We start from the raw sequence: 15,385 nt of genomic DNA, 5'->3' as shown, positions 1-15,385 counted from the left end.
GAAGCAAAATACAAATAAACATATTAGGCATATCACTCGACAGAATTATAAAATTGTTTAGATCAACACTAACGCAATATTTAATGGCTTTCTAGAAAACCAAAGTCTTTATATTCTAAAGAAAAGAAAAAGACAGAAAAAGAAAAGGCATTTTCGAGGGATGTTTCCTCCACGGACCAAAATAACTAAACATATATAATTTTAAGTATATACACATATATTTGCTTTTCGAAAAAATAAAAATTAGTTTCTAATTGAAACTAAGACATTTCTTTTGTTTGCACATTTAATATGCAATGCCCCTCTTCTTAAACAACAATATCCATCTGATTACGCAATATCGTTGCATTTGGGTTTACTTGCATTACACTAATACTTTTATATTCAAAATTCTACCAATTTCTAATTCTACCAATTTCTACCAACACACTTAGGGAAACAATTGATTGAATTGGTTGAGTTGAGTTAAGTTGATAATAATTATAGATAAGTAATTAGAAGAATTTGATACTATTGGTTGAGTTGAGTTAGGTTGATAATAATTATAGATAAGTAATTAAAAGAATTTGATACTAACGAGAATGTGAGAAATATAAGTGTTTTATTGCAAATAACAAGATAATAAAACTCTTCAATTAATATTGAACCAAACGGCAAATTATCCAAGTAAAAATGTAAAACTCTTATAGATACTTATAGAAGTCTAGAATGTTTATCAATGTTGAATCTACAATTTTATTATATTTTGTAAATATTTTTAACAATTAAATAATTATTATAAAAAAACGTCAAGTTAAAAAAAATGTCTAATGTTTGAAAATTTCTTCATATAAATGGAGTATATGAAGATTTTCTAAGGAAAAGTTATACAAGCATTTTTTTTACAAAAATATTTAGTAGGTTGGAAAAAAACTCCCCACAAGGAATCCTAATTCAGAGAACAAAGTTTGGTATTTCTTTTTTCTTTCTTTTCTTTTTGTTGGCTAGGATAGGAAAGATTGGGTGGGTGTAGACAGAGAAGTCATCCTCGTCTCCGTCTGACTCCTTGAAATGCTTTTATCTTTCATCTTTGTACAACCCACCCAAGTAATCCAATCAAAAGTTAAAACCAGATACATGAAAATGGACGCAGCACTTAAGTATTGTTCAATCAAATTTAGCTAAGAGAAGAGATCACATGTGAGAGGGTGAGGGGCACAACATATCAGAAACAGGTCTAACATCATATATTAGAAACAAGTCTGGAACTAAGTTAAATTTACAGCTTAAACCACAGGGGTTGGCACCTCCGGTAGTTTAACAAGGTTTCAAAAACAAGTCATTTCTGAAAGCATAATCTAGATCTCAAAGAAACTTAAGTTTCATAGTTAACGGTTTTACCATAACAGAATTCTGAAAGAAACCGCCCCAAATACATATATTCAAGCAGTCAGGACAGCTTACTTGAGAACTCCAAGACCAACGGAAGGCTACTCCTTTTATAGATACTGAAATATATTGAAGCTTCTAAGAGAATACTTTCATTCAGTACGGCGTCTCTTTTTAGCTAGATTCTCAAAAACCTGGTGAATATCTGCAGATGTAATAGGCTTCGACGAGTCGAATGATTCCTGCAGAGAAGAACAAGAACATATAAACCAAGCAAAATACGAAAAAGAACAAACAAACATGTAATGGCATGAAAATACCAGGAAGGTACGAATCTCATCCTTCATATCTGCAATGCCATTCAGAATCTCAATTTTCTCCACATGCCCAAGGTTATCAAACAACTTTGACTCAGCACCTTCTTGTTGCAATAACTTCTCTTCCCTCTTCTGTTTTGCCATTTTTTCATACTCAGCAATAGAGTCCTCTTCATCTAGCAGGAAACTAATATTATTCAACTTGTAATTGTTGATGCACTTTTCACATCTGCACAAGGCACCCCTCCAATTCTTTGAAAGAAACATTGGCTTGTTTTCAACAATTATAGAAGCCGACAAAGAAGTTCCAAGCACACAACTATCAGTTTGATTGTTATCTTTAATTGGTTCGCTAGAACTAGGATTTTCAGGAAGTTCACTGAGCAAGCTATCCTTGCCAGCAGATTTGTCAGTATCTACTGTAGGATCCGCATTGGCAGAATCATGAAGATTAACATCATCATTGTGCTTTACAGATGTACTAGCTGGAAGCTCTGAAGCATCAATTTTGTTGCTAACGTCCATAGAGGTATCAGACTGCCTTCCCACAGCCCAAATAGATGAAGGATATTGACTCAGAAAAGAACAAACTGCAGAGCACGCTTTGCATATGAAGTCCTCGTATAGGGGCTCCCCTTCTTCATCTCTGGGAATCTGCAGAACAAACAAGTGCATATGATGCAAGTTCAATAACCATTTACAAGTGGCATGCTTAAATTTGTAGTGAGAAAGTTCCATCATCTTAGAAAAAAGGCAAGGTAATTCTCTCGTGAAGATAAAATTTTACTCACTTAAAATTTAAGAGGTTAATGTTTGCGAACTTTGTTTAGTTATCCATGAAATTGCAAGATTCACTAAATCTCAAGTCACTTTTAATGATAAGCAACATAACATTGTATAACGACAAAAATGGAGAAACAGAAATATTATTGAAAACGCGTGAAGGGCTTGTGTGCTCACACCTCATCTATGGAACTGAGACCGAGATGTTCCTCATGAAACCAATCCTCGCACATACAACACTGAATCATCTCCACCTGCTCTTCGACATCTGGATCAGGGTAAGGGCGATTGCATATGCAGTATGATCCTTTAAAATTATGATTGTACGAATTGTTGGAATTTTCTACATCTTTGTTTGAGAACAGCTTGCAGACGAAATTTCCGAATTTTGAATTTCCACAGTCGCACCTGAAGTTCCTCTTGGTCCATAATTCCACAATCTTACCCAAGAGAACAATGATCATAATCAGATAGTGCAGATATTAGAAAGCAAAGTACTTGGAGAGTTTAACGTTATTGGAATGAAAAAAGATTTGAGAGAAATTATCAACAATCATTCATGCAACTCGACAATACCAACAATCAATAAGTAAACGGTATGTCCATAAATCAATAAGCTAAATTTTATATCCTACGGATAATACTGCTCAAAAGCAATCCAAGCCACGAACTGAATAGCTCGGCACAATACAAAGGACAGGACAAAATAAACATAAATAGCTGGATACTCTAAATAGAGTTCTTTCGTATGACATGTATACCTCGTGTCCATCATGACATGACAAACTGCAGGCTGTGCAAACTCCAGCATTTCCATCAGGGGTACAAGTTAGACATGAGAAAATGGCTTGTCTCTTCATGTAACCCTTGTTGTAAGTACATTCCTTTCCCTCATCACCTCCCAAAACTAAATCCGCTTCCTTGATTAACAATATAATAATAATAGTAAATAATCAGATACCATGCATCCAAAAAAAAGAAACAGAAGCAAGAAAAGAAGACATTAAAGATGTATCATATTCTCTATAGAAAGCCAGAATGACCTTCGATAATTGCAAACTTTAGAACACCAAAAAGTACACGTGTTCTGACTTCTGATTATGAAACTAACAATAAATCAGAACGCTCAAATTGGTTTGAAGAATTTCGATAAGTTTTGCGGCCAAGGACGAACCATGAACCCTAATTATAGAAAACCCAGTACGTTAGCAGGCCATTATATCGCTAAAATTTTGGAAAGCCAACCAATAATCAGACACCCTAATCCAAAGAGGGAAAGAGAGAATTACCAGCTCCTGTTCCTCAACTTCCTTCAGATACTCCTGAATAGAAATCGTCTGTTCCGTTTCGTCATCAAAAACTTCCGCCATTACAAATCAAACCCTGCAGTAACCTTCAACAGCACTCCACTTCCGATATAAAAACCCAGTTCTCAGAATCCAAATCTGAAGACCAAACAACCAAAAAACAGAAGTTACACTCGAAACCCTTCAACGAAAAGTCTCAAAAACAGCGATGGACGATGCCCTAGAACAAAAAGGTGCGACCCATCAAACTTGTATAGAAGAAAAAGTACCTCATTGGGAGTTGAGAGACTCTATGGCGATCAAATTGAAGCACAACACAAGAAGAATCGATTGAGAGAGCGGGGTTTTTTTTCCTCCTTGATACGAGAGAGGAGAGAGAGGAAGAGTAGATGGAAACGGGTTACGCCATTCTCCCGCCACAATTAGCAAAAATGGGAACTTTCATGTCTAAAATCAAATATATACTTCGCTTCCGGTTCCCTCCACTTCCTAACTCTTTGGAGTTTTAGATTTGATTTTTCTTTAAAGTTTTAAACTTTCAACTAAAAAAGGAGAAGACATTTTCAAATTCTATGGGTTTATGGAGTCAGTGAGTAATAGAAACCATTGTGATTATTAATAACACACAGAAAAAATAGTAGTAAGAGAAAAAAATTAAACTTTTGGATAAAAATTGTATTCTTTCTTACAAATTTTGTGTTGTTAGATTTCTTCCAAAAAATATTTTTAATCTTCGTTAAATTCTTAAAAAAAAGACTAAAACAAATTGTTTAAAAGTTGAATGTAGTTAACAAAGTTTTTTATTTTTTCATCCAACTTTCGATCTCATGTCTAAAAATCCGTATTTTTTAAAGTTTAGTTGTTCTACTATATATTTTTAAAATTTTTATTGCTAATACTATCCTAATTTTTCTAAATTTTATGGACTAAATTTATAACTTTACAGAATTTTTTTTCCCAAAACTTTAGAAATAGATAAAAAGGGGAAGAAAAAAAACCTCACAAAGTAGTAAGATTTACAATGCAAAGAATACAAAACGAAATAGTTTGTACCAGACTTGATGTTATATTAAACATAAATACAAATGCAAGATTTATAGGAAAAGGTAATAAAAGTGAGTTAAAGGTCATTTTACAACGAACAAACCAAGTAAATTCTTTGCCAAATTCATAACAAAAAGAATTGTATAATTCATATTAATCGCCTATTTTCTACTTTCTGGTGTCCCATAGTTTGAATTTGAAATTAAAACATCTTCATAACTATTATTAAAAATAAAAGACATAAGTCAAAATCGAATCTCTCAATTTACTTTCCCATGCATTCGTGATGCAAGGGCTTGAGCTCCAAGCTACTTCGGGACTTCAAAAATCAATTATAAAAACAAAAAATTTAGAAAGAAACAAGGATAAGTTGGATCGTTCTCAGGAGGATAATTCAAATGAAATACCAAATTTCCTATATTTTAGTCAAAGTGAACCTAACTTAACGAACATTCATACACCTTTTTACTTGAACCAGAAATCAAATCCTTATTACACCCCGATCAGAGGCGAATGAATATAACAAAGACTAATAAAGTTCAGTTACACTTTCAACATGGCATTTTTATCCTGGAAAATTCCATGCCTGTTTGTGGTATACATGTATAAAATTCCAAAACTGTTGAAAAGCTTCAAGCGCACATAGTATTATATTAAAACTACCTCACAACCATATCAAACCCAATTCATTTTAAAACCCACAGTAAAGTTTCTCTAAGAAGACTGCAATATCTTCTTGTAATCTTGGAATGTGCCACGGAATGGATTTACTTTACCTTCAGACACTGCCCACAGCTCCTCGACACTTCCCGATATCAGATGCTCATCGTGACTAACCTGTAAGCAGATATTGATCAATATGAAGTTAAAGTAGAGATATGACCTTAAGGCCTCGATGTCGAGTTTCATGGTTAGATAACTTAGATTGACTGAAATGAACTGATCGAGGATGGAAAAGGACAAGGTGGGGGAACCGAACGTACCATGAGAATGCCTCCTTGAAACAAGACAAGGCCTTGGATTAGAGCCTCCACTGCATCCAGATCCTACACATGATGACAAAATAAAACAGTAGTAAGTTCGAAACCTGCATACAAAAGAATAAACGAGTGCGAAAAGGAAAGAGAGTGAGAAGTCACCAGATGATTGGATGGCTCATCAAGTAATATTATGTGTGGTTTCTTGAATGTGATTTTTGAAAAAGCAACTCTGCTTTTCTGACCACCTACATGATTTGTTATGATACATGAATATTCCATGGCATCTACATAGTAGAGTTACTAATTTTTCCCCCAAAAAATAATTAACTTGCTCAAGAAGACAAAATCCAAGAATAGTTTTGGGCTTCTAACCAATAGAAGCTTCCAGGCTAGAATGCAATACATTACATGTAAGTGTCAAGGAAAGATACCAGATAGCGTGTACATAGGCTGAAGAGCAAGATTTCCGGTTACACCAAATGAACCCAAGTGAGCTCGAAGCTTCTGTTCTGGCACACCCTGAAAGAAGATATGAATAAATTAGTTTGATGATTAGTATTATCTCTTGCAAAGCAGATTCATAAGTATTAAGAAACCGTCTCAATATCGCTCCAGCAATCATTCAGTCTCCATTTAATCCTTATATTATTTCTAATTTTTTCTCTTTTAATCACCATAATTGCTCATAGTAACTTAAATTCTCAATTAATCTTGCAGACAACCACCTGATCTATGAAATAATAGTAGTAAAAAACTCTACGATAATATCAGGAGTAGCTAGACACTAATTAAACCCCCAAGCTCAAACTTTCATTGAGATGAAAAAAATATCATTGAGAAAAAAATGAAAGAATACAAGGACATACAAAAAGTCAGCCTAACAAAACACCCAACTGAAGAAAGGGGTTCCAACTAAGCAAAATATTTCCTAAAGAATAATTTGGATTATGGCAGTGGGTTCTTTAAACTGTTCCGAGACTATGCAAAGGAAGCTTTCCAATACATGTTTGCTGCCTTCAGTGTGCCCCTTTTGCTTGGAAAACAGTGAGCTATTAATTCACCTATTCATTTTCTGTCCCTTCTCATCAAATTGTTGGTTTAGCATATTTTCTATGCTCAAATCAGTTTGGGTCTTTGATGGTTCGTTTAGCGCCAATGTGCGCCAATTACTGAGGGGGCCTTATATATAAAAAAAAACCTTTTCTAATTTGGGTTAATTTGATAAAAGCGATTCTAGTTGAGATTTGGTTTGAACGTAACCAACGCATCTTCCATGATAAAAAAAGGAATTGGGCTGACATCGTAGAGATTTCTAAAAGAAATGCAGCAACTTGGTGTTCTTCAAATGCAAAATTCAAAGATTACTCCATTCAAGACATCTGCCTCAATTGGACCGCCTTCATCGGATGAGTTACAAAGTAGTTTCCCTCGATTGCCAGTTCAGAAATAGTGCTTTTATAGTTTGGACGGGTTTTATATGTATTTCTGCCATTTTGTTTTTCCTTTCAGCCTTGCTTTAGTCTACCATAGGTAGCTTTCGTAGTTATTTTGGTGGTTACTTTGGTCTTTTCATGACCTTAGTATTGTTCTTGTATTTTGGATATGATGAGAGTGCTATGGGGGTGTCAACCTAGTTGATATGTCCGGGTGCACCTACTGATCCTTTCTCTCTTTCTCTCCCTCTTTTCTTGGCTTCCCTATGATTCTCATTGTATAGATCTCTTGTACATTGAGTTTATTAATAATAAAGAAGCTTGTTTCCTTTTCAAAAAAGAATAATTGCAAAATGCATAATTCACATCGAGCAATGATGACATTTTCAAGAATGGTTTACATAGCAAACTATTGAGTTGAATATCACCAAAAGCAACTTTTCAGCTCTAGAAAATTTGACAAAGAAATTTGCCAAACAAATTTGTAGAATAGCCGTTTCTCGCAAGGCTTAAAGCATTATACAAAGAGACTAGAAGGTGAAGGAGCACGACCAATTTTCTTTCTTAATTTAGAGAAAAGTATCAACAAGGTCAAATTCCATCAGGAAGCTAGAAGCAATACTCAATACAGTACAGCAACTTGACTAATTCGTAATCACACCTTTTTCATGATAAAAAGGTCACTTGTTTATTGTTTGTAAAAAAGAAAAACAACAAACAGAAAATAAGATAGACATGAGAAATGAACTCACTGGGAAGCAACGCATCATGTACAGAAGTGGATTCGAAGACAAGTCTAACCCGTCAACATGGTGCTGACTAAAGACAGCTATTCGAACCTGTAGATTATAAGTTAGTAAACATCAATGAAAGAGTAGAATTTATCTAGTCTCTGACTCATCATATCAATAAAAATCCAAGAGCATGGTGATATTAAAATATGACATAGAAGCACTAAAATTAACTATTTCACTTAGAAGAATCAACGTTTACTCTTTTCAATAGCATCCAACACTGAAACGTCAAACACAAGGAAAAAAATACCTTAGCTGAACGAAAAACTGTTCCAGAGGTAGGTTGAAGTTCCCCTGCAATTAATTTGAGTATAGTTGATTTACCTATGCCATTTGGACCAACCACTGCAAAAGAAAGTTGGAAAGCTAATGAGAAGTGTGGTACAGCTAAGATATAGAACATATCAAATGCTAGAATTGAAAATAATAGGGGCACATAAATTATAGGAACATGAAAGCCAAGACACAAAGGCAGAATTTCAACAACTTTACATGCTGAACTTCCCAAAAGTCCTAGACATGTGAAACAACCGAAAATTCAGATTCCCTTACTTGCTATTCGACTATCAAGATCAATCCCAAAATTCAGATTCTTGAACAATATGGGGCCACCTGGATAGCCAAATGATGCATCGCTGCAGCATGAAGAAGAGACATCAGAAGGATTTAAAAATATACTAAACAAGGATTACACCATCTAATATCTCATTAAGCTGCATAAGAACACTCAAAACACTTAAACATTTCACCATTCCATGTGATTTTAATGCTTCATATGAACGAATTCTAAAAAAAAACATTGTTATACCAGTACTTCAAAGCATCCTCATTAAATTTCTTGTAAAACAAACAAAATTGACCAATATCTAATACCCCAACAAACATGAAGCCACTTAGTAATATCCTCAAATAAAATCCTACCTCTCAATCTCCTTTTAACTAAAAGGGATAAATTAACTGATCTAATACAGTTCCATATCCAAGATCACTATTTCCATCCAAAGCCTTTCAGGCTTTCTTAGAATCAATTTCAAAGATAATTCCTCCTTCTGAGAGTAAAGATGAAGCCATCGCATACAAATCATCGAGAAATATAATCAAAAGTAATAGAGTAATGCTTTCAAATTGATACTAATTGGACAAGATAATAAATGGCTAACTCCAAAGGTCAACATCAACAATATGCAGCATAAACTATCTGACCTGAAACTTATTATAGGAGGACCTGGCCTGTCATCTGGAGTTGGGAACTCAAACTTGTAGCTGAAGTTCAGAAAGTCAGTTACATTACAGCCACAATAAAAAAAAACGGTATTCAATGTTCTAGTAAGTTGATCGCTAATTGAAATTAGTACGTACTCTGGATCATTTATAACTTCATCCACATGACCAATTCGCTCCAAAGCCTGAGAGAAATTAGAGTCAGAAAATATAAAGCATGAGATTTTGTTGACTTCAATGTACATAAGAATTCCTCGAAATATTAAAATGCTAAAATAGTAAATCAATGCATAACAGAACAACTTCGATCAAGAACCTAAAAAGTAATAAACAAAGTAGTGATTCACATTAAACCCTTCAAATTCAAGGGTAGAGTACCTTGATCCTTGATTGAACAAGAGATGCCCTCTTTGCATTGTATCTGAACTTATCGATAAACGTCTGCAGTGTAAAATATACATTCAGGAATTGCAAAGGTTAATATCATTCTTAAACATCTTATCCAAAAAATAACCATTTTTCTTGAAACAATCAGCAAAGCAGAAAAACAAGACATCTCATAAGTCATAAATAAGAAAATTTCACTTCACAAAGACAGGCGTCTGCCACAATAACATCCAAAGCCAGAATAGTCAATACCCAATTACCCTCCTAGATTCCTCATCCCCGATAATATTTTGTAAATTCCAGCTTATTTTAAATAATAATAATCATATTTTTTTAAAGAAAAAACTAGTTTAGAACTCAACCACCAGAATCTTTTCTGTTATTGACCTCCATAGCCTTTTACTTTTTAAGGTTTCTAAAGTTACAGCAAACCAAAAACTACCTTTAGAGTTCACAAAAATGTATTATTAAAATAGAATTCACAAAGAGGAATGGAGAAAATACTAATGAAGTTTGGTCCCTTATTAGGTTCTGTGTTTCTCTTAGGGTACCAATGATGAATTCTTCTTCGAATTGTTTGTTAGGACCCTTTCTGCTTGATCAGAACCTCTTCCTTTAGGGTGCTTACTTCTGTATAGGTTTAGCTTTCTTTCCTTTTTTAAGCTTGTGTAGCCTAATATTTTTCTCAATAGAAGTTGTTTTTCATCCATTAAAAAAGGGTTGTTGCAAATATAGAAATCAAACTCAAAGTATTAGCATATACAGCACAATACAAAAGAATTTGCAAATAGAGCAAAATTTAGATTCAACTCTCAAAATCTATTAGGGATAGATTACATCACTAGTAAGAGTCTTTCAGCAATAAAGTCTATCAATGGTAGAAGTCTATCATCGATAAAGCCTATACGAATAGATTCTGCTATATTTGCAAGTCTATCATCGTTAAATCTATTAGGGATCAATTATATCACTACTAAGAGTTTTTCAGCAATAAAGTCTATCATCGATAAAGCCTATCAAGAATAGATTTTGCTATATTTGTAATTCTTTAAAAATATTGATATACATGTAATTATTAGTCCTAATAGTGCTATCCCTTGCAATTACCCATTAAAGAACACACACAGAAAGAAGCATGCTTGCACACACAAGTTTGTTCAATGTAGCATTATGTGGTGAATTAAAATTTTGCAAACTTATAACCACATAAGCTATCAATATAGCCACACAGAAACTATTGCAACTGTAGAAAATAAAAAATATCACGGTAAACAAAAGAGAGTCAATTGAGCTATCATGTCTGATGACCTGCATATGTGATCTTGTCCGTTCATTTGCCTCAAATGCTTTCTGTTGGTTCTTAAGTTGCTCTTCTCTCGTCCTTTCAAATGTATCATAGTTACCTTTATAAGTCGTTAATTTCTGCCCTTGAAGATGAAGGATGTCCGTGACTACCTGAAAAAAAATCCGTTGGTTATCTCAAACCAAGTAACATTGAAAGTAGTTTTTTAAGATGTAAAGCAAGAAACAAGGTAAATAAACAACTTTACCGTGTTCAAAAATTCCCTAGCATGAGAAACAACTATGAATGTTTTTGGCCATTTCACAAGGTAGGATTCCAACCAGAGAACAGCATGAAGATCAAGATGGTTCTGAGGGAGGAAAAGATGATAAAATAATTGAAACATTAAAAAAGACCAAAATCCATAGTGCTTACATTTTTCTTTTGGTGTGTGTGTTGGGGGGGAGGGGGTGTTAAGATGCACTACATACTGTGGGTTCATCAAGTAGCAACAGATCCGGCTCTATGAACAATGCTCGTGCAAGAGCAATACGCATTCTCCAACCTCCTGAAAACGTTTTGGTTGCTTTCTGCTGCATTTCTGAGGAGAAACTCAGGCCCTTACAAAGATTCAAATGACGTGTCAGTTATGCCGAATATGCCCAAAAAAGGCTAATAACAATAGTTAGAGGACAATTTTACAAATAGTTATGTGCACAGAGACAGAGTATAACTGTACAACAAAGCAAGTAAGTCAAAGACGGGAAGAGTAAGGCAATGACCCAATCTCTACAAGTACAACTATCATCGAACACCCTTCGGTTTTGTTTTGATCAAATCAACAAAAGTGTAGCCTTAACCACATTGCTACAGAAAATCTTTTTCTTGAATTTATAACAGATGGTGCACAGGAGCTGATATATGCACTGAACCAACGTGGGGAAATGATCCAATTGATGAAAAATTCTTTCAGAAAGGCATAAAGGCATAAAGGCAAATGTCTTGAACTTACAGCAAGAATGGAAGCAGCACGTGCCTCTGCAGAATAAGCATCAATAAACTCAAGCCTTTTGTATATCTCTTCAAGCCTTTGTGCAATGCCATCTTTGTCAGCAGCTGCATTGCTTTTTTCATCCTCAAACTCCACGTCTCTCTTCAAATAATTAGAATTTACATCAACGCATTGAATATGTAAAGAAAATCGAGGGAACCATTAGAGCAAATTACAAGCTCAAGATAAGTAAAAATAGGTGAACCCAGCACTCAAAGTCGCATTCAAACCTGTAGGGCTAGAAGACGAGCTTCCTCTCCCAAAAGTTGGGTTCTTTCTATATCCGAATTTAAAACACACTGCAACGCTGAAGTATCGTCACCAACAACTTCCTGCTCTACATGCAATATCTGACAATTCTTAGGAATACCATCAATGGCATGCATAGCCATATACCTAAGAAAAGTTGTCTTCCCCGTACCATTTCTTCCTATAAGACCTGCACTCAGAAACCATTGATTCTAGTACATTAACATCCTCCAAGATAGTTACTAATTACAAATATTGAGTGTCTGTGTGTGTGCATATAATGCTTGTATTTAAATTACTGGTGAACTTTTAGGTTTTCGTCAGATAGCATTTTTCTCTTTTTTTTTCATGGTGCTCTCCCTCTGGGATCCCCACCCTCAACCCTGGCATCCACCTCTCCCTCAGCTGAAACTTCACCATATGCCTCCCTCCAGTTCTCCATTTAACTTGGCCATCACCAACACTTGATCCTCCCCTCCCTTCAATGGGAAACTACAACCATTAGTCTGTTATGTTCAAAAAATAAATTCTTTACCATTGAAAGAGATAGTAGGGCTAGGATAACCAAAACCATTAAAGGAACATCTTTCTGCTTTTTCACATGGTGGAGCTTGCTTGAGTGCTGCAATATCATTCTTCCGCTCAACCATAAAATTTTCAAATATAATCTAAAAGTGATGCTTACACTACATCTTTCAGGTGGACAAGATATATTACCAATACCACAAAGCCAGTTGCCAATTGGGCTAAGAAATGGTTCCCTTTAGGAAAACCCCCTTTCAAAATATCTTACTCCTCCCCCAGCACAAAGCCTCCTTTCTACATAATGATGCTCCTAATTACAAAAATAGGTTGATCAGCAGCATTAATCTATACAACCCTAAGGCATTGGAGAGAGCTGATCAACTTGCAACCCATCATCGTCGATGAGAAATCTTATTGCAGCAAATATGGTAGGAGGTGACAAAGTCTTTGGTGGTGTAACATCATGGGGTGTTGATGGGCTCAAGATCAAGAAAAAATTCTGTCTAAGTCAAAGGGCCCGTTCTTTAGTATGGGTGTGCAAGAAAACCAAATCACCTTGAGGCAAGTAGTGTGCCCAGCTTTTTAATATTATTAGTCTCCCCAATACTTGCTTTTGAAATATCAGGCATTTTCGTCTTCAATTTGTTTTGGTTTTTCACATATTTAAGTATCGGCAGTTACAGTATTGAGATTTTTTTTCCAGTAACCTTTCTACCGTTCAGCATTTCGTATATATCGAATCAAACAGAGCATTAAAACTAAACTCACCATAGTGCCTTCCAAATGACAGTGTGACTGTGCCATCCACAATGAGATCACGACCACCAACAGAAATATTGAAATTCTCCATATGAATATCTTTGACTGCAGGCCCCGTTCCACTATCATGATTGACACATACTACAGGCATTCCTGCCCTGGCTGCTTCCATTTCAGCTAAATGCATTTGGAATTGCGCCTGATGATCAAAAGAAAGTGTTTGAAGTTAGTAAAGGAATCAACTTATTGAACCATTTAAAAAAACCAGTTCAAGTGAAAAGGTTCTCCTAGTCCTAGACACATATTTTATTATTATTATTATTTTCTTGTCTAGTAGTATAATGATAAATCAACCTGCGTTGCGCAAGTCTAGCAAATACTTCAGAATATCAATGACATTTTTTAAACAATCGGTCATATGCAAAAAGGTGACCATAAAACGTCAGTGATTCTTCACCTCTCTTTGACGTTCCTCCTTCCTCTTTCTCCTCTCTAATTTTAATCGGTCACGCTCAGTCAGTATAGGACCATCAATAACTTCCGGCTTCTTCTTCGGAACCTCCTCTTCATCCATTCCTTCATTCATTCTCATGGGTGTTACAAGACTGCGCACAGCTGGTTTATTCTTGACCAATCCATGCTTCCCAAACTTTTCTGAGATTTTACTGCAAACCTACATAATTTCCCGGTGTCAAAACAAGAGAATTTCTCAAATATACAATCGTTTTAAGTTACCTACATGATAACCATCGAAATAATCGGTGCTCGGTGGAAATTATTATCTCAAAGCCGAAAGCTATTGCGAATTCTAAATTAACCCTGATATTAGAAGTTTCCTGCTATCACATAGTCCAAAAATGCATTGGAATTTTGAACATATTAATCTCAAAAAGCTAATCGCTGTACGACATTAAATCCTCAACACAAGCATCATGAAATTGATGAGCGAACAAAGACAAAACATATCACCTTGAACTCCTTTCCAACATTTTCAAAGTAATTCTCAAACAAACCACTGATTCACTAACCGTGCGGCACTCGGCGAAGTCGGAAACGCAGCCAGCACCAACGAGGAGCTCACCAAGAGCGTCGAAAGCTCCTTCGCCATCCTCGCCGAACTCAAAATCCTCGTCAGCAAGAACATTAACGATGTAGTCGATGATGGGCTGATCCACGTCCTGAGTTCTTTGTCCAAGGACCTCGTGCACCACTGAGCTCGCCACCTCTGTCATCTCGAGAACCCAAAATGGAGTGGGGCTCTTGAGCCGATAAGGATTGGCTGCTGAATCTACAGCTTCAACGCTATTTGCCCTCCTTCAGCCGGAGATTCGTCGGCCTTCCAACTCCAGCAAGCAGCAGCTGCTCGATTTGTGAACGCAAGAAGCGACCGCCAAGACGGCTATGGATGTTTTTTAGTTTCCCTTCAACCTTCGATTTTTCCCCTCTTTTTTAGTACATTTTTCCTCATCTTTTTTAATTACGATAAATCACAAAATGTTCAAAATAATTTTTAAAACAAAACCATAAGATTTATATTTTTATTAATAATAGATATAGATAAATCATCGACATGGCAAATAGACACCGGACACCGACCAAAGAGTAACCTTGTTTATTCTATTTGAAAATTTCCTATATTTATTTATGCTCTATATTTAAAATCGGTCTTTTTCTTGACTTATATTCATTTGTTCTTTTAAACCTAAACTATCCGTAATGAAATTTTGAATTTTTTAAAGGCACCGTAATTAAGAGTCAAGTCTAAGAATTATGTTACTCATGTTGGCATCCATAATGTAGTCCCTAAACTTTAAAATGCAACATTTTTTCATGTTTAAATTTTAAATATACTTTATTTTTTAGTATGACACCTAGAGATCTCTAG

General features: G+C 35.2%; 2 protein-coding genes across 2 annotated transcripts; both read right to left on the bottom strand.

The window, feature by feature from the left end:
* Positions 1-1,202: 1,202 nt before the first annotated feature.
* Positions 1,203-4,219, bottom strand: LOC101208236 (putative E3 ubiquitin-protein ligase UBR7). The gene is made up of 6 exons (XM_004143817.3): positions 4,045-4,219; positions 3,758-3,913; positions 3,230-3,388; positions 2,648-2,908; positions 1,689-2,339; positions 1,203-1,610 (listed from the first exon to the last, which is right to left on the bottom strand). The coding sequence occupies exons 2-6, from the start codon at positions 3,836-3,838 to the stop codon at positions 1,521-1,523; spliced, it is 1,242 nt and encodes a 413-aa protein (XP_004143865.1). The 5' UTR covers positions 3,839-3,913; positions 4,045-4,219; the 3' UTR covers positions 1,203-1,520.
* A 993-nt stretch (positions 4,220-5,212) lies between these two features.
* On the bottom strand, positions 5,213-14,944 carry LOC101207993 (ABC transporter F family member 3). Its single transcript, XM_004143816.3, has 18 exons — positions 14,529-14,944; positions 13,958-14,173; positions 13,510-13,699; positions 12,198-12,406; positions 11,929-12,069; positions 11,408-11,536; positions 11,185-11,286; positions 10,943-11,089; positions 9,626-9,688; positions 9,386-9,432; positions 9,230-9,289; positions 8,579-8,661; positions 8,277-8,371; positions 7,985-8,071; positions 6,231-6,318; positions 5,959-6,044; positions 5,803-5,865; positions 5,213-5,656 (listed from the first exon to the last, which is right to left on the bottom strand). The coding sequence occupies exons 1-18, from the start codon at positions 14,730-14,732 to the stop codon at positions 5,534-5,536; spliced, it is 2,133 nt and encodes a 710-aa protein (XP_004143864.1). The 5' UTR covers positions 14,733-14,944; the 3' UTR covers positions 5,213-5,533.
* Positions 14,945-15,385: the final 441 nt, after the last annotated feature.

The sequence above is a fragment of the Cucumis sativus genome, chromosome 5 (genome assembly GCF_000004075.3).
Source record: "Cucumis sativus cultivar 9930 chromosome 5, Cucumber_9930_V3, whole genome shotgun sequence".
In the NCBI taxonomy this organism is placed as follows: domain Eukaryota; kingdom Viridiplantae; phylum Streptophyta; class Magnoliopsida; order Cucurbitales; family Cucurbitaceae; genus Cucumis; species Cucumis sativus.
The sequence above is the reverse complement of the archived record's forward strand: the minus strand, read 5'-3'. Positions and strand labels throughout refer to the sequence as shown.

Coding starts and splice junctions, on each gene's coding strand:
- LOC101208236 (XM_004143817.3), bottom strand. CDS start 3,838: ATGGCGGAAGTTTTTGATGACGAAACGGAACAGACGATTTCTATTCAG. Junction 2,340..2,647: donor GTCTCAGTTCCATAGATGAG/GTGTGAGCACAC, acceptor TTTGTTCTGCAG/ATTCCCAGAGATGAAGAAGG. Junction 1,611..1,688: donor ATGAGATTCGTACCTTCCTG/GTATTTTCATGC, acceptor TCTTCTCTGCAG/GAATCATTCGACTCGTCGAA.
- LOC101207993 (XM_004143816.3), bottom strand. CDS start 14,732: ATGACAGAGGTGGCGAGCTCAGTGGTGCACGAGGTCCTTGGACAAAGA. Junction 11,537..11,928: donor GTGCTGCTTCCATTCTTGCT/GTAAGTTCAAGA, acceptor AATCTTTGTAAG/GGCCTGAGTTTCTCCTCAGA. Junction 11,287..11,407: donor TGCTACTTGATGAACCCACA/GTATGTAGTGCA, acceptor TTCCTCCCTCAG/AACCATCTTGATCTTCATGC.